This window comes from Coffea arabica, chromosome 9e (assembly GCF_036785885.1).
Source record: "Coffea arabica cultivar ET-39 chromosome 9e, Coffea Arabica ET-39 HiFi, whole genome shotgun sequence".
Lineage (NCBI taxonomy): Eukaryota > Viridiplantae > Streptophyta > Magnoliopsida > Gentianales > Rubiaceae > Coffea > Coffea arabica.
In genome coordinates this window covers 38071041-38091623 of record NC_092327.1, presented here as the reverse complement: position 1 = coordinate 38091623, position 20583 = coordinate 38071041, and the positions used below count along the sequence as shown (strand labels likewise).

Below are 20583 nucleotides of genomic sequence, written 5' to 3'. Positions count from 1 at the left end.
CCTTTTCATGTTTCCTATGTATGAGATGCAGCTGCAGGTACTTGATGGTATTATAATCATATTAGGCCTTGTGTAGCTGCATGAACTATGGATAGGACAAAAGCATAAACTTTAGATGGATGAGGTATCGATATGAATTAGGACTTTATAGGAATAAATTACAAGAATTTGTTCCAAGACCATGAAAGCAAATGCTAATCTTAGAGCTTTTAATGAGCCCAATCGATTCAGACTTTGTCTGGGGTATATTATACGAATAAGATTTGAATTCGACTCAGTCTTTATTCGTATATCATACGAACAGAGTTTGAATTTGACTCGAATATTAAATGAACTATAAGTATTGCTCTTCGATTCATTTATTTGTATAAATATTCGAATTCGAATTCGAACCGGATTTGAGTTTGAAGATGATATAATTATATTTTTAATAAATAATATATTATTTAGAATAAGTTTAATTTGTATTTTTTGATTTTAAAAAATAAATAAAGCTAATTTATGTATAATTACTTTTTAAAAATAAATAATGTATTTATTTTTTTATAATTATATATGTGTTCATGAATTATTCGAATTGTTCGCAAACATGTTTATGTTTGATTTGATTATTAAACAAGCCTAATATTGTATACTTGAGCTTGATTCATTTATTAAACGATCGAGTTTTATTGAACTTGAGCGAGGCAAACACAAACATTTTTGCAAACTGCATAGTTCGTTAAAAGCTCAAGGCCTAATCTGTTCGAATGGAAGTCCCAGCTTTAGGTACACAATTGAGAATTTCTCACTTTTAGGGCCTTGACATAAGAATCTTACCTCCGGAGGAGGAGCAAGATGACATTAAGCCTCAAGAGGTTGAGCCAAAATTGGTCAAGTGATTGGGCTGTCCGCTTATTTAATAAACAAATACATTCATTATAATTTGTTACTAGCTCCCTCATTTTCTTTTGGAAAAAAAAAAAAAACCCCTAATTGTTGAAATCTGCTTCTTTGTATTGTTAATACTTTTCAAATTTGTAACAAAAGTAGAATCTTAAAATTATTAAAATTTTATAACATGAAATTGATTGTAATGTACCTAACCCGAATTCAACTCGTTTTACTGGTTTATAAGTTTAACTACCCCCTTCCCCTCTCTCATTTCCATCTAATCATTGAGAAAAATCTTATTTAATGTTTCAAGTGTTTATCATTCTTGGCATGATTTGCACTAAATAAAGAACCAAAAAAAAAAGGGAAAAAAGGCTCAGAAACTAAATCTATTTTATTAGTAATAATAGTAAAAAAAGAAAAGAAAAGGCTACATTGGCTGAAATTTAATTTGTAGGACTTAAATTAGATAAAAAATTAGAAATCCATTTGAATTGCCATTTTTAAAAATTTTTGTAAAAAAATATATTATAGTGATTTGATATATATAAAGGAAAAATTGATTGAAAAATGTGTTAACAAGAATGTAAATTTTTTTTTTTGCGGAAAATTACAATACAAACAATTTTTCTTTTCCAAACAGGCCAGGCCCTAAAACCCTCCTCTTGCCCCTCCCTTAGTTAAGCAGTTAAACCACGGCTATCGTTGCCAAAAACCCTGCGAATATTTTACTACCAGAGAAGAAAGAAAGGGTGAAGATGACGGGATTTTGGAGAAACAAGTTTTACTATCAAATCTCATTCTCCATAATCAACAATGCCCCCATGAAAACCATCCCACTTTCTCCTTCTTCAATTCGAACTCTTTTCACTCACTCGAATCCCACAAAATATCTAAACCCCCATTCGAACCCTTCTAAGTTAAAGAATGCTTTTGTATTTAACTTGATTTCGCGGAATTATTCGCATTCCTCGTCATCCATGCCTGCCCATCCATTTTTTGCCTCCAGACGAAGCCCTGGCTTTGCTGTAGCTAAATGCTTATCCTCGGTTTCGTCGTCGCCGAATACCGTGGGCTGGAACGACGCCGTTTCCTGCTCGGAAATTGGGGATGGTGGGGCAAGTGAAGCTGAAGTTACGACTTTGTCGGAGGTGGATGATGATGATGATGCAATTGCTGGTTCTATTCCAGTTAGGGCTTATTTCTACTCCACTAGGTTTGATTTTCCATTTTTTTTTTAAAGTTTCACTTTTTTCTTCTCATCTTTTCGAAATTGGGAAGGAAAAGATCCTTTTTTTTTCTTTTTATCCTGGCAATTGTTAATTGTATGGAGATTGTATGTGTGAACTTTATTAATGATTAAAGGTGATCAATATGATGAATTTTTTTTGCGAGCTGTTTTAGTCTTTCTTTTTATTCTATAAAAGATACTCCTACCGAATTTAGTACAAAGAAACAATTTTGACACTTGTTTTGCACCCGTCAAATTCAAAATGAAAATGGAAAAACAAAATTTGAGCTTACAATATGTATATATTGCAAGTTCCTAGTAATGTTTGTCAATATTTAGGCACTTATGATTAAATTTTTTTTTCCGACCGTTGGTTAGCTTCCATTGGGGTGATAAGCCTTTGTGCTCTGTGGAAAGTATGAATGTTTGTTATGATGATTTTTTTTTTTTTGCAGTGTGGACTTAAGGGGCTTAATGGATCAAAACAAACCGAATTTAATTCCACCCTCATCTCGTATGACTAATTATGTCGTCTTAAGATTTGGCAAGCGCAAGTCCGAGCCCAATGTAAGTTTCTCTTCTATCTCATCTCTCCTTTGACATTCACTAGTTGAACCAACTTTAGGCGGTAATTTTTGGGAAAAAAAAAGTTGACTGTGGCTAATGCATTTTGAATCTTTGGTTTGACTGCAAATGTTAATAATTCAACGTCCAAAGAAGTATCATATTTCAGCGACTAATTTTTATTTAAATTCTCGTGTTTGTTATGTATGATTGCTGGAAGTCTATTGACTCGTTAAATCATTAATCTTTAATGTAAGCAAGCTGATGTGAGTGAGCCAGTGTGCTGACACTTTCAGATAAATTTATGCCATGTACTTGTCATGTTTCCTTTTCTTTTACTGGAAAGATTCAATTTATTTAGGACCCTGTCCATCCTATCACCAGGTTCTGTGTACTGTTGGAATGTGAATATATATATATATATATATATATATATATATATATATATATATTTGTCAAATGTTGGAATGTGAATATTTGATTGATCTTGATGCAGCTTCTAGCTTGTCTTATTTGTCTCAACTTAGATGGTTTTATATTACCAAGAACACTGACAACATGTTTCTATCAATGCGTTAAGTTCAAAATACTTTTTCATGATAATTTTTTTATACTTATTCATTTGTAAAATACATTGATCTTGTCTAATGTGTTTATGCATTCCATGTATTTTTCTTATTTTATTTTATTTTAAACATATTCTGTATTATGTGTTTATAATAAGCTTCCTGTCATTCTCATGCTCCTAAAATTTGTCATGTTGTCAGCAACTTCTAACTATGTATTGAAGCGTGCGAGGATATGATTAACATCATACGAAAGTAAGGGAGGTCAATGTGATTTCAGAAACTTAGCAGGGGATATCTGTAATTGCAAGTAATTCAAGACAGGCAAATGCAGATTTTCCTTTTCTAATTGAATTACATGTTTTCACTGAAACTAGGAGCTGGCATAAGAGTAGTTCAGATGTATTCCATCATCTAGATAAAATTTATGATTCTTGTGCATTTTCAGAGTAGTTGATTAATTCACGCAGCAGCAAATGTTTTAAAAAATCCTTATGTTTGTTGTAGTTAGTTGTTCTGCGATATATATACATATATATTTTTTCTGATTTTCTGTATTTCCCCCCTTTTCCCTCAGGCTCTGGGTGCTAGTTTAATTGGAAGTGACTGCTCGTACATGGTTGTTTTTCACTATGGCTCAATTGTCCTTTTTAATGTTCGGGATCATGAAATTGAGGGATATTTGAACATCGTAGAAAAACATGCTTCTGGAATGCTCCCTGACATGAAAAGAGATGGTAAGCTTGGGTACAAACAGTTATACTTGGGACTTCTTTAATATGTAAAATTTGGAACTGATGAACCCAGGATCACATTTCTGTTATTTATAATGATATTGTGACAAGATATGTATTGGAAAATCTGTTTTCGGCTATTAATGCTTTGAGCTAGGGTGAAAGAATGCTCCATAAATGCAGTTTAAGTCTGTTGCTACTGTAAATTAGAATCTTTGTCTGTTACAATGTCCAAGAATATCGTTGAAACAGTTATTTATATGCTTTTCACTTCAGAAGCATTGGTAGGAGATATGTCTTTGCTCTTGTTCTTCTGTTCAAATTTTTTCAAGACAGCGAATTAGCGTGTTGAACTGTGTAGTGAAAGCTTTTTAACAACCTTTGATTACTCACAGCTTTTTGGTCTGACTTTTTTCCTTTTGACACTTTCAAATTAGAATATGAGGTCAGAGAAAAGCCAACTCTGAACACTTGGATGCAAGGGGGTTTGGATTACATAATGTTGCAATATTTAAATATTGATGGGATTCGTACCATTGGCAGTGTTCTTGGTCAAAGTATTGCCCTTGATTACTATGTTCGCCAGGTTGGTGTCCCCTCAAATTTTTGTTCTACCACTTCGTGAAAATATTGCTCAGTTAAGGGCATTTAAGCTGTATTGTGTGTTTTTAGGTTGATGGAATGGTTGCAGAATTTACTGACATTAATCGTGGAATGGAGAAAACAGGCACATTCAAGATGGAACGAAAAAAGCTTTTCCAGCTAGTTGGAAAGGCCAATTCCAATCTTGCTGATGTGATTCTTAAACTTGGACTCTTTGAACGGTAATAATGTTGGTGCACCTTGGAAGAAAATATCTTTTCTTGGCTTGTCTTAGAGATGCTTCATAACTCTTATTGTTGAAAAGTTATTTGTCTTTTCTTGTAAATAACATCTTTTCCTTTGCCTGACACCCTGTCTTTTCTATTTTCCTTCTTTCTGCTGCTTGGTTTCCCTTCTCTGAACTGTTAAAGGATCATCTGTCTGCTTTTTTTTTTTTATTTAAAAATTTTTAAATTTTTTAGTATTACTAGCGCTAATTTTTTCAATGAGCCACAATCTTGTTGCCAAATCAAATTCTTTGTTAATATTTTTTTGTTGAAAAGACTTCTAGTTGTGTGGCATTTTTAGCTATTCAAGAATCTTATGGTTTCTAACAGACCTTGTTTCCTTCAGGTCAGACATAGCGTGGAAGGATGCTAAGTATGCTCAAATATGGGAATATCTCAGGGATGAATTTGAATTGACTCAGAGATTTGCAAGCCTGGATTTTAAGTTGAAATTTGTGGAGGTAATTTTTTGTTGCGAAAATGGCCTTTTGTAGTTCTGATGGTTGTTTTTGACATATTGCCCTTTTCTTGCAGCATAATATCCGTTTTCTCCAGGAGATCCTTCAAAATAGGAAGTCAGATTTTCTGGAATGGCTTATCATTATACTTATAGCTGCAGAAATCCTCATATCTGTTTATGATATTGCCCACAAATCAGCAATTACGTCTCTATGACACCTCTAGGTTACAATGGCGAAGGAATCATTCATTTTTGCTAATGCTGATTGCCGGTCAGTTTTTGTGTATATGCTTTAGATTATGCTTCTAATTTGATAGGGAAATTGAAAAGAGAAAGAAGATCTTGAAAATATTATTCTTTGTAATTTTTCAATGGAAATTTGCTGCCCAGTCATCGACAATTAGAATAGCGTGCATTGCTAGTTCAAAATATCCCACGGAATGTTTTCTCCAGTGCAAGTCTTCGTTACACATCCCTCCATATAAGTTATTTTGATGATTTAACGAGTATTCTTGCTTTGTACTGGTTGATTTGCATATAAGTATGCAGTGAAACTTGATGTTTGTCTTGGATTTGCATTTTTCTTGGACAATTTCTTTCTTTTATCAAGTCAGTTAAATGTAGATTTTACCTCTTCTTCTAGTTTTATTTTTGGCTGAGAAATGTGGAAAAAAAATAAAAGGAGGGAGAAAAGGAAACCCTTGTTTAACGAGTGAAAGTGTCATTGGCATTTGGCAATGGTACGTGTACACTGTCATTCTAAAAATGTACAATGCATAAGAGACTATCTTGATATTTTCTTGCGTATGGTCTCAACTCTCAAAACATGCTTCGCTTAATTCATCTCGAGGGACTCAACTAGTAGTTCTGGATTCTGGTTTGGCCAAAATGGCCACGCAAGTTACTTGTGTCAGTTGATGCACAAGATATGGGGTTTGTCATCTGTAATACAAAACTAAACCATTTTAGTCGATGAGTTTGTCTATCTAACAAATGTGAACCTACCCACCATAAAGTCTGCAGATTACTTATCGACTACAAAGTCTGTAGCTTACACTACCTTTGGGCTTTCTGTCTTCCAGTGACCAAATACAAATAGTTTGGTCATTGTAAACATAAAACAGGCATTTGTTAATTGAGAGATTGTGCATTACGCGGGCCTGATGCCTCTGATTCTTGCGGTTTCACTTTATTTTTCTGTCACACGATCCTTTAGACTTGTTTGCATTTTCCCTCATGAATAGAGTAGGAAATGAAACGAGTCAATTGACTTGCAAGATTTGCATCTAAACTTGTTAAAGATGTAGAATAGAGCCTAGACTCTCCCTGTGGTTGGTTGAAATAGCGCGGGTAGATATGGGGGCAGTGCCGATACAAATTGATAAGGACAAGTTACTTCTTCACAAAAGGTTGTGTGTTTGAATCTCACTGTCAATGTAAGAACTGTGTTGATAATTACTCAAACATTTTGTTTACAAAAAAGATAAAAAAATAAAAAAATTCCTGTAAACGATCTATGGTTCCAAGAGCATGCCAAAACTGAAAATAATCTTTTGATAAAAGGAACTTTATTGAAGACTAAATTGGCTATCCAAAGATAAAAGGAGCAAGGAAATCCACTAAACAAGAAAAGATTGTTGAATTTCAATTGGACTAGCAGTCCAAGTTCAGATTACAACCATAACAAATCATAGACCATCGTCTATTTTTTGGAAACACAATTCTCAAGAAGGAACCCGACTCCTAAACATAACAAGACGAGACGAGACTGATCATTCCAGCAGCAGAACATTAGCTTGATCCCTTTGATTTTAAGGCTTGAAGAAAGGATATAACTCGTATCTAACGTTGCAAGTTGCACTAAGAAATTGAGCTCCTTTCCCATCAAAGAGATCGGAAAGATCATCAATCCTTCCCTTAATGCAAGTGCTACAATTGGCAGGAGTCAAATCCAAGGGGCACTGAACCAATCCATAGACGTACAGTAGTAAAAGTCCTTCAATCTCAGTAATCCCTTTAGCAAACAAATTCGTTGATGCAGAAGCCTCATCAGACAATCCGTACAAAAACTTCTGAATTTGAGCCAGTGATGATAGAGGGCTGCTTACACGAAATTCACTCCTTATGAAATACCCTGTACTTAAAGGGTATCCAAAATCGTTGAAGTTTGAGTATTCCAGTGAACAATAGTCGTACCAAATGTTTGCTGCTATATTGTATGGACAGATTTGGCGAATCACTTTTGCTGCCTCAAAAACACAGATTTGACAGTCGGCCTTTGAGATATCTCCTCTACAGAGAGCTGAGCCATAAACTGAGTCATTTTTTCCCGATACAGATATGTACTTGTATCCTGATGCAGGAGTATTATAGTAAAGATCGTTTAAAAGAATGTTCAAGTTCCTGTCATAGTCACTGTTGGCTGTAAAGTTTTTATAGGTGGTGCAAGTATGGTAGAGAGGTTCAGCCCCAGCTGCGATTTGGGCTAACAAAGCAATGCATAGAACAGCAATGGTAAAGCTCAGTTTTTGGAAATCCATGTCAGAAGGATCAATGTTGTGGAGGTGGCTATCTCCTCAGTCTTTTGCAGCATTTATAGCCATGCCAATACATATATCGTCAGTGATCATTTCGAAGCTTTCCTAGTACCTTCCGATCAATGTTTCTTTTTTCCCAGGTTTTTTGTCCATTGAGAAGATTGCCTTCGCTGCAGGCTGACTTGCTTTTTTGAGTTTGTTGTAAATTTTGGGGTTGTCTTGTACGAAGCTGTTCAGTAAATAAGATTCAAGAAATTTATCCTCACTCGGTTAACTTTTTCTTCGATTAAGTTGTAAAAAAAAAAAAATTGAATGGCACAGGCGAAAAGGGAACAATGAAAGATCAAGGAAAGAGGGAGAGAAACAGATTTTACAGACTTGTAGCAATATGAGATGTAATATTGATATAGGAGGAAGCTTGTTTGTAATTTACCCAGGCCTGTTACCTTGGCTTTTAGCCCCGAATTGTTATGGTACAAGACGACCAGTAAGTGGTATATACTGCTGAGGTCCAATCAAGAAGCAACAATTGCGAAATTACAGCCTGCCAATTTCCTGATTGCACACTCTTGTCCCGACAGTTTCAGACGCATGGATACACACATGAAAAAGAGGGAATGAATATGGAAAAAAAAAAAAAGAATATGGAAACCATCTGGATTGGATTCTGGAAAGAAAATGCAATAGTTCAAAGTAAATTCCCTAATTTAAGGCAAGATACACATTGATTTCTGATGATTACTGGAGTAGCATGTAACGTTTTGTGCATTTCTGCAGAAAGTTAACCATTTTCTGGATCTCTAAGTTCCACCAGAATTGCCCTTTTAGGAGTGGAACTTCTAGCTCAACCAGGCCATGCTTTTTCATCATAATCTATGAATATTACTGTCGGAGGTCAATAAGAAAAACACTGAACACTATATTAAATTAGGCTGCCTTGGTAAAGTAACGGGGTGATATCAGGCATTCGCCGAGGCTAAGACATGGATTCACCAAAAGTAGTCCATTCAATTACATGGTAGGTAAGAAATCCGTTTCTATAAATGAATATTCAGACTAGGTATGTCAATGGGTAGGGTTTGGGTTGGATCCCTTTAATCCAGATTCAGACCCATTTAATTTAGTTAGACCCAAATCCAGATCCAGACCCTTTTGGGTATGAAAAAGTAAATCCATATCCAGACCCTTATGGATCTGGGTATCCAATGGACATCCATGGGTATTTTTTTAAAATACTAAAGTAAAAATGTATTAAAAATATATAGAGTTCATAAATAATAGAAATATCATCCAATTTTTGTTTTCAAATAATAAAATTAACATTCAACAAATTGAATGCAATATTTTGAACTCAAAGAAAGAATTATTATTGACTACTTCTATATATTTTTAAAAATTCAACTGCATTCACATCAATATTTCATTTATTTGCCTTTATCTTTTCTCCTTTTCTTGAAAAAGTTTGTATCAATTACAATGACAACTAGGATTAGTTTTTAAAAAAGAAAACAACCATAACATATATAAATATTTAGTTTTATTAAAAAAATGTAATTTTGTACCTCTTTTGCTTATTTAAACCTCAATGATGACAGATGTCTCGCAAACCAACATTAAAATAGTGAATGAGATAAAAATTATTTGATTAAGAACCGATGGCAAATAAATAATAGTATAAGAAGATTTATAAACACTTACTCATTTTTTCTTTGATTCAATCCAATCATCAGTAGAGTCACTAATGTTTCAACCACATGTAGAAGCAATTTGGCACGAGTCTCATTAATCATCCAACCACCAACATTAATTGCAGATTCTGATGCCATAAAATCTTACTGTATTTGATCTAATAGCCATAAAATATTATATTATTTCATAAATTTTCTAATATATATTATTTTATTAAATATATATGTGTCTGGGTAAGGTCTGGATTTGGATATGAATTCTAAAAAATCAGACCCTACCCAGACCCACGACTCTCTCATAGGGTCTGGGTTTGGATAGGATCTGGATTTGAGAAATTAAATCCAAACCTTACCCAAATATATTGGGTCTGGATTGGATTTGGGTAAGACCCGACCCATTGACATGCCTAATTCAGACAATGAATTTCTTTGGTAATGCCCAGTGCATCAATGGGAAATCGTTAAATCTTTGGAGCTCCGCATCAGTAAAAGTAGTGCAGAAGTTTCCATCACCTATGTCTAATAGCTAGTTTGGGAGTTGAGGATAGAAAAGAAAAGAAGAGAAAGATTAAGTTATGAGAGAAAAGAAAGGATAAGAAAAGAAGAGAAACGATTTTAATGTTATTTGGAAGTTTATGAAAGAAAAGAAATGATTTTGAACATATTGGTCAGTAAAAATCTCATCCAATAGTTTTTCAAGAATAGAATGGGCAATTTTATAATTTTTTGTAGGCTCTCTGCGGCTTTTCTTTGCTTTCTACCCGATTTGGAATAAAAAAGTTTTTTAACTGTAGCTGCTGTTTTTCTCCTTCCAAATCAGTTGCTTTCTTTTCTTTTTTATTTCACTAAATCTCCCAATCATTAGAAACATCTATCTTTCTCTTCCTTTCTTTTCTTTTCTGCTCAAATCCTATCTCCCAAACTAGCCATAATTATAGTTTTGCCAGGTTCTTCCCTTGCTTGAGCCTTTGTATATGTGCTTCTAATGCAGGCAAATGATTCCTAGTTCAAAAATTATGTAAGTTCTTCTGTTGCTCAGCAAAATGGGTATTATTTGTTGTAGATTAGGATTACTTTGAATAATAAGTAGCAGCTGACTTTCGTGCACAACAAAGTTGCAGGTTCATTTAGGCTATGACTATGAGCACTCCAAAATCCTCCTCCACATTATCCCACACTGGAAACTGAAATGATTTTTGATCATCTGATAAGCACCAAAACCACCAAGTCGATCGCCGGGCCTGGTAAAGGAGGCCTGTAACCCAAGTGGAGGCATTGGAGTGTTAGAACATGAGCACAGCCCAGACGGTGGGGTTTAGGGCTGCTCCTTGCTGGTCTGCCCGGTCCAAGCTAGGAGTTGGGCCATTTGATCTGGGCGAAGGCTTGGATCATGTGGTCTTTAGAGAGGTGGGGACTGCGTGAGGCTGGTTTCACAGAGCAACGAAGACCACCCGCTCTTCGCAGTGGATGGATAACAGATCGGTGCTCTCTGAGCCCAGAAATGCTAGATGGGCTGTCTCTAACTGGACCAACACTCTTTTTGAAAATTTTCTCTGCGAAGTCCCCACATTCTTTTTGCCCTTTTTTTTTTATAAATATTTTCAAATTTTTCTAATTTGTGTGAAGTCCCAAAATATTCGATCGGCTATGCGGGAAAATACATATATTATTGAATATCTACTGGTTTGCTAAAAGGGAAGCAAGAATTGAAGATCACTAATTAAAGTATAATTCAAGCTACAAATTGTTTGGAAAGCAATTTTTCAAAGAAAAATTGTTACGTTTTTCATGAACGCATTTTTCAATCACCTTTTTATCTCATATATAAATCAAAATACAATCCGAACAATTGCAGCAAAGTTGCAATTATAAGCTCCATTTTGCAATTGGTCAAATAAATCAAAGCCTTATCATCACCAAATCTAGACAAAATTGCACAAAACAAAAGCTTCTGATACTCGTTAAGAGGCTTGATAGGTTCATACAGTGAAAGACAATCAGTTTCAGTCTAAAAAAAAAGGACCAAATATAGGATATCACTCCTTACCACCTGTTACTGTATAAAATTATAGTAAACGATGAAACAGGATTCAGGAGAATTGTACATGCTTCAGCAGCACTTCAAGAGTAGCATTAATTAGCTCGTAGTTTATCTGAAAAGTTCTGTATAGCTGCAAAAGTTTGTGAAAGCTGAAAGATCGAGTAAAACACTTGACTGAAAAGACTAGACAAGAAAAATAAACTTCACAAAATCAGCTGCTATGCATCTAGCACTAAAGATAATTGGCTGTACTTAATAAATCGACTAAAATGGACTTGACAAGAAAAGTTTATGGGCTTCCACTTGACTAGAAGTCTAGGTTCAAACTTCGAAGCTCAATCGTAAGTAACGGTCTGGTGAAAAATGCAGGTTTCTACACTCTGCTCTTGAGACATCTCCCTGAACGGCGTACAGATCATGCTCTCCTACCACAGATGTTTACTCGTTCCCTGTTGCAGGAGTTCTATTGTAAGGATTGAATAAGAGAATTGCCAAGTGTTATCATATTTTCTGCTGGATTTGGGGAAGATGTCCATTCATATTGTGGATAGAACTGGAAGACATCTGATGTCCGAGCCAAAGATTGAATTTAGTTTGGCTTGGATGCGTTGGATCTCGATTTCAAGCAAATTACCTATCTGAGAACACGTGTTTAAGTCCTACAAGTTAAATTGCTTGACATGGTTTTACCGATTGCATTAACCAAGTTTACTCCCCTTTTTCATTTCTATAAACTTTTACCAGGCTATTCTGACATGCATTTCCAAAAGAGAAGTGTGAGCTCCCTGAACTTTGAAAGAAATTGGTCATGCAGGCTGCCACGGTTGAAACCAGATATGCTATTTGTGGATCTTCACGAGTTAATAAAAATTTAAGAATGGCTGAAAATGTCAGAATTTTTTTTGGGTAATCCTAGAATTGGCCAATGCAAGATTAATTGAGTCGCTCTAGAAAGCAATTCATTGTGGCGGTCTTCGGTGAATCCATACTATAATGGACAAAGAGTAAAGACAAAAGAGGAACTTGTCCGCTTGTTTCTTGTGCCAATTCAGGGGTTCATTTGTAGAGATAAACTGCATTAATCTTAAAACTTTTTTGATTATTTTACACTTGAAATAATGTTGAGGAATATTATTGTTTGATAAAGATGATGATCAGATGAAACATTATTAGAACGATACCTCTATGAACAAGGTTTCCTACAAATGCATGCTTACTATTTCTGCACTGTAAACTATTGTCATCACAAATTCCGAATTAAAGATAATATATACAAAAACATTTGGACACGCACATTCGGTTTGTGCTGTCAAAGACAACCAGTGATCAGCATGTGCTCCACTCCAAACATGAAGCTGTCACAGGAAACTTCTACTGATGAAGTTTACATGATAGGGCCTCTCGATGCCACACTTGTCGTGCTGAAAAAAGGTACCGGACGCACATATAATCCCAACCACAAAGGAAATGGAAGAAAAAGTTACACTACACTACTAATTAAATTACTAATACGACCTAGCACTACTACTATATTTAAGTTGCAGCAGGATCGATCTCCTGCATCTATTGAAATCTTGAGAACATGGCTCTAAAATTAAACCTTTTCCTCTACATTCTCTCAATCGCCATTTTCGCAGAAATGGCTGCTGGAGTCGACCTCTTTAAGCCCGTCGACCACGTTTGCGGCTTTCCAGATAACAGGAACTTTACTAGCGGCAGCGAGTATGAAAACAACTTGAACTTCATCTTACACGATCTTTCCAACAAAACTCCCGCAACCGGGTTCGGTCTTGCATATGCCGGGGGGGTGGAAAACAGTAACAGGGCTTATGGCCGAGCTCAATGTAGAGCGGACGTTTCAACAGCAGACTGCAAAACCTGCATTTCTGAAATGGTCAGATGGGTTCGGGGGAAATGTCCATTTTATAAATCCGCATTTGCTTGGTTCCAGGGTTGTCTTTTGAGATACTCGGACGATGATTTCTTTGGCAAGATTGATGATCCCAACTCGCTGGCATTCTTCATCTTGGAAAAAGAAAATCTAAGCAACATTGCACCCTTAGAAAAGGTGGAGGGATTGTTAAATCAACTTGCAGGAGAAGCTTCCGCGTCTAAGGAGTTGTTTGCCAGAGGAGAGGTGAAGCTTGCAGGATCGAAAAATCTATATGGTTTGGTTCAATGCACCTTGGACCTTTCCCCAGCAGATTGTAAGACTTGCGTTGATGGATTGGTTAGTATAGTTCCTAAAATTTATGGGAACGGGACTCAGATCTACACGTCAACTTGCACCCTACAATATTTGTTGTATGCTTTCTTCAATGCTTAAAATGCAAAGGTGGCTATGCTAGCTTCTGCAATATTCTACGTTGGAATTGAAGATATTTAACATCGTTCAGGTGTTAGAAGAATGTGTGCTGTTGATCAGTTATGGTTGTCCGAGTTGTGATTCCAATTTGTTGCCTTTTGATTTTCAACCTTGTTGAAGTTATATAAATTTGGTAGGAATACCTAGATTTCCTAATTCTTCTCCGAGGAGAATCGCCTATCACATTAAGTGATATTTTTACGCATGTAGCTTTTGATCAGCAGTAAGTATAGCTTGCTTATCTTGGGTCCTTTTTGTTTGTATATTTTCTTTTGGCTAAATGGTCCAAAACTTATTTCATAAAATGCCTAAGAGAAAATGGTATTAAAACAAAAAAGAGAGAGAGAAACAAACATGGTTGGAAGTTCAGTAGAAAAGAAAAGAAATGCAATGGGTTAGGTGCAACGACAGGGGTTGGGGCGGGGAAGAGGGGAGGGTTCCTAGTCCCATTCCCGGTCCATTGCCATCTCTAATTGAATATCATGTTTGCCCGAAAAAATCCTGTGCTTTTGTACAGTGATAATAATTTAGGAGTGAACGAAATAGACAGAGAAGTGTTACAATTTGCTCCAAAACTTTTGTAAACATAGTTGAGTTACTAATTAGTTATTTGGATGAATGAAAGTTATTAAGAAATAAAAAGGCAACACTTAAAAAGAGATTGAAGGACTCTTTCATAAAAAAAAAAGTCATGTATTCAAATTCCATTACGTAAGTTAGGACTGCTTTAGTGAGTAATTTATAAATATTCTCAAAGATTTGTAATTCTGGAGATGTCCCCATCTCTATCGCTAGTGGTGATCGGAGTGGAAACCGCCTAAAATTGATCTCTATCAAAAGAAGAGAGAAATGAAAAGCAAGACTTGATGTCAACACTAAACTAACTAATGCAGACACTAACACAATGACATATACAAACACAACAAAATTTGTCACTCGTTAAAATTTGTGCCTACAAATTCAATCCCAACCATCATATTATAAGTCACTTTGTCTGCACTACACACTGTTCTGTTCAGCCACTACTGCAACTACAAAAGATCTGGACCCATAATGGAGTATGTCCTAAATAGTTAGTCCTACTTCAGGTGATAAATAACTTTGAGATTTGTAGTCGAGTTGTTAGGGCCTGGCAATAATTGACGCCCCCATCTGTGAACTCAAATGTTTATAATTGTTGCTAGGCTAATTATTAGAGAAAGCTTGATTGGATGACGGGTTAGTTTTTTTGCCTATCTTCCTCGAATTGTTTTGTCTTACTTAGCCAAAACAATAAACAAAGAGATATAGATGCTCAAGGCCGTCCGGGACGAACACTAGTGAATCTATCTACAAAGCTCCAAGATCAGAGACGAAGCTGTGCACAAAGAAGTAACATCGCCTGCGACAGACTTGATCCAACTATTTTGTCCGACAAATTGTCCTAGAAGCAAAGAAATATGTATAAGAAAAACACAGAAATTCCTCGTGCCAAACATATTTGGATGTGAAAAATAATTGCTGAAATAACTGCTATATAGACGCTGAACTAAGTCTAGGTAGACCACAATAATTGCCTTCATTTCTAATATCCTTCTTTCAACCATGGCTTCGTCAAAATTAACCATTTCCCGCTGCATTCTTTACATTGCCATTTTTGTAGAAAGGGCCGCTGCGGTCGACCTTGTTGAGCTTCTGGCCGTTGATTGCAGACCATCGAACAATTTTACCGCCGGGAGTAAATACCAAAACGAGTTGAACATTGTCCTGAATTATCTTCAGAGAGCAACTCCTGCAACAGGGTTCGCTTTTGAATACGTTGGGGAAGCAAAAACTGGTAGTGGGATATATGGCCGAGCCCTCTGTAGAGGAGACATTTCAGCTACGGAATGCAAAACCTGTATTGATGCAGCTATCACGGAGCTTCGCCAAAACTGTACTTTCAGGAAAGTAGCAGGTGCTTGGTATGAAGGCTGTTTTGTGAAGTACAGCAACCAGGACATATACAGCAAACTTGATCGCGGAAGGTACTACGTTTGGAGAGAGCAGAATGTAAGCAGCCCTGCTTCAGCAAAAATGGTGGTCGAGTTTTTGAATCATCTGTCGGATAAAGCTGTCACTTCTCCAAAGCTGTTTTCGAAAGGAGAAGTTAAGGTCACACAATCATCAGAAACTCTGTACGGGTTGGTTCAGTGTGCTTTGGATATTTCCGCGGCTGATTGCAAGACTTGCTTTAGTGAGCTGATGTGCTTTTTTTTTTTTCTCAAACGGTATTCTTGTTATACATATATGAACTTGATAATACAAGATTTTAGTTACATAAAGGGACATTAGTCCTATTATCCTCCTGTATACTCTCTTTGAGCCACAGGGGGAAACTTTGTTTCCAAATTACCTTGGAAACAAGTTTAGTTGCAAATTGTGCCATTTTATGAGCACTTCTATTTCCATCTCTATACACAAAAGAAAAGGTACAGTCCTGGAACAGGTCACTCAGATGTCTAATATCTTCTATGATCGTGCCAATTGGTGTTTCACCCAAGCCTGTCTTGCATATTGTCTCAATGGCGGCTTTGCAATCAGTTTGCATTTCAATTCTTCGCCAGCCAGCTTCTCTAGCCATTAGCAAGCCTTGTCGAAGAGCATCTGCCTCTTCCATTTCCGCACCTGCGCTGCTATACTTCCTGATGCCTCTTGCTTGGACAATGTTTCCCTCACAATCTCTCGCAATCATTCCTAATCCAGCTCCTGCTGAATTAGTAGGAATCGCAGCATCAGTGTTTATCTTCATTACCCCTGCGTCTGGTGGTCTCCATTGGTGGTTATTCATATGGTGACTTGTTCCTGTCCTGTGCTTTTTGTCATTTTCCACCTGCTCCTCTTGAAACTCCAGCCATTCGTTCCTTGCAGTTTCTAGTAAGGTCATGTGCTCTCCACGTTTCCCTTCAAACTGTCGAGCATTCCTTGCCTTCCAAATTTGCCAGATGATGTTTGCTGTTAGGGTGATGTGGTCTTCACCTCTTTGCCTGCTCCTTGCCTCTAATATACCTTCCCACCATCTCCAGAAATTTGATCTCCATTGCAATAATCCGTCCCATTGTATTGGGGCCAGCTTCCATATAGGTTCAGCATTATTGCAAAAGAAAATCATGTGTTCCACTGTTTCTTCCCCTTCCCCACAGCATTTGCATAATGGCGAGCCTCTTCCTGTTCTTTTGTGTATCAACACGTTTACAGGAATGCTGTTGTGTAGGCATCTCCATATGAAATGTTTTATCTTTGGCTTCATCTTTAATCCCCACAAGCTCTTCCACACTTTGCCTTTATGCTGTGCGTAGCTGGTTCCTTCCTCTCCATGAATTTCCTTGTTTCTTTCATTGACCTCTTCCTTTTCTACTGCATATCCCGACTTCACAGTGTAATTTCCTGATTTTGAGTATTTCCAATAGACCGCATCCTTTCTAGGAAACAAACTTAATGGCACCTGTAATATTTGTGAGGTTTCCTGCTCTGAGAATGTCTCCTCAATCAGCTTCTTATTCCATTCCCTCTCTATCAGCAAGTCTGCCACAGTTTGCAAGTTACAATCTGGAGGTTTCTGGGTTGCTATTCTCCCATTTGGTGCTGCCATGATCCACTTATCCCTCCATATGTTGATAGTAGTCCCATCTCCCACTCTCTTCCACATTCCTTTTTGTAGCACCAGTCCAGAGCTGTATATACTTTTCCACACCCATGATGCATTCTTCGGAGCTGCTCCATCCCAGTCTGTTTGCACTATTTTATACTTTGCTCCTAGCACTCTGCTCACTAATAAGTCTGGTTGCATCAATATCCTCCAGAGTTGCTTTGCTAACAAAGCACTATTAAAGTGTTCTAGATCTCTAAAGCCCAGACCCCCATTTCCCTTCACCTGTGTAATTTTCTCCCAACTTACCCACTGCATCTTCCTATCCCCTTCATTTTGGCCTCTCCAAAATTTTGCCATTTGACCACAGATTTCATTACAAAGTCCTTTAGGCAACCTACAGCATGACATTGTGTAATTTGGTAAAGCCATTACGACTGACTTAAGTAGTACCTCCTTTCCTGCATGGCTGAGTAGGTTGTGCTTCCATCCCTGCATTCTGGATTTTGCTTTATCAACAATGTAGGCGAAAACTTGCTTTTTTGATGCTGTTATCACCAGGGGAAGTCCCAAGTATTTGCCATTGTTTGCCTCCCTGATGTTGTTCATCTTTTCACATGTCTGTCTCCTATGCTGTCTGCTACAATTTCTGCTAAAGAAAGCAGCAGATTTGTCATAGTTTATGCACTGTCCTGAGGCTAATTCATATTTTGCAAGAATCCTTTGCATGGCTCTAGCTTCCTGTGGGTGCGCTTTACAACAAAATAAAGAGTCATCAGCAAAGAATAAGTGAGATAGCACTGGTCCATTTCTACTCAGTTTGAGGCCTGTAATCTGCCTATCTTCAATAGCCCTTGCCATGAGATTAGACAGCCCTTCCGAGCAAAACAAGAAAAGATAGGGGGATAAGGGATCCCCCTGTCTAATACCCCTACTAGGTTTCACATACCCCACCCTTTCCCCATTAATGTTGAAAGAATATGACACAGAGGACATACAACTCATAATCCATCTTACAAAAATAGGACAGAACCCCATTTTTAACATCATTCTGCCCACAAATTTCCATTCCACCCGGTCATAAGCCTTTGCCATGTCAAGCTTTAAGGTCATAAAAGCAGTATTACCCTTTCTTTTGCTTTTTAAAAAATGCATGATTTCATGGGCCAAAATGATGTTGTCAACAATCTGTCTTCCAGGAACGAAGGCAGATTGAGAAGAGCTAATGCACAAAGCGATAACTTTTTTCAGTCTGTTGGCCAAAATTTTTGCTAAGATTCTATAAAGTACATTACAGAGGCTGATAGGCCTATAGTTTGCCAGATCTATAGGGTTTTCAACCTTTGGAATGAGGGTTATGCTAGTCTCATTTATACTCTTTAAAAGGTGGCCATGGCTCAGAAAGCTTTGAATAGCAGACACCACATCTGTTTTAATATCATTCCAGTATCTTTGAAAAAATAAGGGTGTCATACCATCAGGTCCAGGTGCTTTATTTGGGTGCATGGAGAACACAGCTACTCTCACCTCAGCTTCCTCCACAGGTTGTATCAAAGTCTGATTTAATCTGCTAGTAATTGATACAGGCACCCCTTCCAACACTTCTTCCATGTCTCGTGGCTGAGATGTGGTGTATAGGTCCTCATAGTACCTGCAAATCTCCTGGATGATTTGTTGATTATCTGAACACCATTCTCCATTTCCTTTCTGCAAACTTGTTATCTGATTCCGTTTCCTTCTTGTCTTCACACAAGCATGAAAATAGGCTGTATTCTTGTCCCCTTCCTTTAGCCATTTGCTCCTTGCCTTTTGAGCCCAGAAAATTTCCTCAGCTTTATAGGCACTACTCAACTTTAGTTTCAATTCAGCCATTTTCCTACTTTTCCCTTGAACAGCAGAATCTTTTAGCTCTTGTATCTTCCTTTTAATCTCATTAATCTGTATAGCTGCATTTTTTTTATTCAGTCTATTCCAACTTAGAAGAGCTATCCGACACTCTCTAATTTTCCTAGTAATCTTGAACATTTTTGATCCCACCTGTGGTCTTGCCCAGGCCTGCCTCACTACCCCTTCTGCTTCTTGGCTCTGCGCCCAGACTTGGTCGAATACAAACCTTTTCTTCATTTTCTTTTGAGCAGGTATAGTATACAGCACCAGCATTGAGTGGTCTGAAGCCTCATTTTCCACATGTTTGCAGGTTGCATTCCCAAAGATTTGGAACCACTCTGTGCTACTCAGACATCTATCCAGCCTTTGCTTAATCTCTCCCCCATTCTCCCATTGGTTACACCATGTCCATGGGTTGCCTTCGAAATGTATGTCTACCAGTGAGCTGATGTGCTTGGTTCCTCAGTTCAGTGGGAAAGGAGGCCAATTCTTTAGTGCTACTTGTACTTTGCATTACGAGTTTTTGCCTTTTTTCTAAGCTTGTTAAATCCAATACCCGAGCGGAGTGCTACTGTTTTCGGTTCTTCTCCTCATCTCCATTAGAAAAGTGGGAATAAAGGAGAAGTAATGTGTTAGAAGCAATATTGTGTGTCTAAGTCAGGAGTACTTGTCCAACTCTCCTAAGTCATGTTTCTCAGATGCTATGGGATATGTTTGAACTTTCAAGTGTAATGGGATATGTAAAATAACTCATACGGGAGCTACATATGGACAGTGGACTATAACTGGTTATTCATTCATACTTGACTAGTTAACTAAGAATTTGGTTCCCGTTTCATGATGCACCTGTTTTCAGGTTAAGATTAAAACATACTTCACTTTATTTGATGAGCAAAAATATGATCCAAACAGTTGAACAATTCAACTAAGTATCAACTAAATATGATGCAAAAAGATATTAGCTTCACAAAATTTCCCTTGAACGCTATGGGCTAATATGCGGAGGATACTTTTCTCTAACTTGTAATCTTGTATTTTTGCTTTTTGCAAGGATTAATTTTTGTTACACTTCATGTCGTGCATCCAACATTTAGAAACAAATAATAATAAAAGTATAGGTAATAGGTAATACTTTGGATGGTGAGCTACTAATAATTTGAC

The 20583-nt window shown here is 36.9% G+C and overlaps 5 protein-coding genes across 6 annotated transcripts; 3 read left to right on the top strand and 2 right to left on the bottom strand.

Annotated features, from left to right (window-relative positions):
• Positions 1–1547: 1547 nt before the first annotated feature.
• Positions 1548–5869, top strand: LOC113710524 (protein RETARDED ROOT GROWTH-LIKE). 2 transcript variants are annotated; one of them, XR_011821586.1, is made up of 7 exons: positions 1548–2089; positions 2560–2671; positions 3812–3971; positions 4406–4554; positions 4641–4792; positions 5189–5298; positions 5372–5535. XR_011821586.1 is itself a non-coding variant. In XM_027233581.2 (7 exons), the coding sequence occupies exons 1-7, from the start codon at positions 1632–1634 to the stop codon at positions 5510–5512; spliced, it is 1287 nt and encodes a 428-aa protein (XP_027089382.1). In that variant the 5' UTR covers positions 1549–1631; the 3' UTR covers positions 5513–5869. The 2 variants fall into 2 exon arrangements, 1 of the variants encoding a protein (XP_027089382.1); XM_027233581.2 differs by having other exon boundaries at positions 1549–2089; positions 5184–5298; positions 5372–5869.
• Positions 5870–7108: 1239 nt separating this feature from the next.
• LOC113710658 (antimicrobial ginkbilobin-2-like protein) lies at positions 7109–7837 on the bottom strand. Its single transcript, XM_027233777.2, has one exon. It carries the CDS (start codon positions 7835–7837, stop codon positions 7109–7111), a length of 729 nt encoding a protein of 242 aa, XP_027089578.2.
• A 5283-nt stretch (positions 7838–13120) lies between these two features.
• Positions 13121–14179, top strand: LOC113710505 (antimicrobial ginkbilobin-2-like protein). Its single transcript, XM_027233553.2, has one exon. The coding sequence runs from the start codon at positions 13146–13148 to the stop codon at positions 13887–13889; it is 744 nt and encodes a 247-aa protein (XP_027089354.1). The 5' UTR covers positions 13121–13145; the 3' UTR covers positions 13890–14179.
• Positions 14180–15512: 1333 nt separating this feature from the next.
• On the top strand, positions 15513–16152 carry LOC113710660 (cysteine-rich repeat secretory protein 38-like). The gene is made up of 2 exons (XM_027233780.1): positions 15513–15934; positions 16038–16152. The coding sequence occupies exons 1-2, from the start codon at positions 15513–15515 to the stop codon at positions 16150–16152; spliced, it is 537 nt and encodes a 178-aa protein (XP_027089581.1).
• Positions 16153–16218: 66 nt separating this feature from the next.
• On the bottom strand, positions 16219–19695 carry LOC113710661 (uncharacterized). Its single transcript, XM_027233781.2, has one exon. It carries the CDS (start codon positions 19693–19695, stop codon positions 16219–16221), a length of 3477 nt encoding a protein of 1158 aa, XP_027089582.2.
• Between the last annotated feature and the right edge of the window lie 888 nt (positions 19696–20583).

Coding starts and splice junctions, on each gene's coding strand:
- LOC113710524 (XM_027233581.2), top strand. CDS start 1,632: ATGACGGGATTTTGGAGAAACAAGTTTTACTATCAAATCTCATTCTCC. Junction 2,090..2,559: donor GCTTATTTCTACTCCACTAG/GTTTGATTTTCC, acceptor TTTTTTTTGCAG/TGTGGACTTAAGGGGCTTAA. Junction 4,793..5,183: donor AAACTTGGACTCTTTGAACG/GTAATAATGTTG, acceptor TGTTTCCTTCAG/GTCAGACATAGCGTGGAAGG.
- LOC113710658 (XM_027233777.2), bottom strand. CDS start 7,837: ATGGATTTCCAAAAACTGAGCTTTACCATTGCTGTTCTATGCATTGCT.
- LOC113710505 (XM_027233553.2), top strand. CDS start 13,146: ATGGCTCTAAAATTAAACCTTTTCCTCTACATTCTCTCAATCGCCATT.
- LOC113710660 (XM_027233780.1), top strand. CDS start 15,513: ATGGCTTCGTCAAAATTAACCATTTCCCGCTGCATTCTTTACATTGCC. Junction 15,935..16,037: donor AGCAAACTTGATCGCGGAAG/GTACTACGTTTG, acceptor ACTTCTCCAAAG/CTGTTTTCGAAAGGAGAAGT.
- LOC113710661 (XM_027233781.2), bottom strand. CDS start 19,695: ATGCTGGTGCTGTATACTATACCTGCTCAAAAGAAAATGAAGAAAAGG.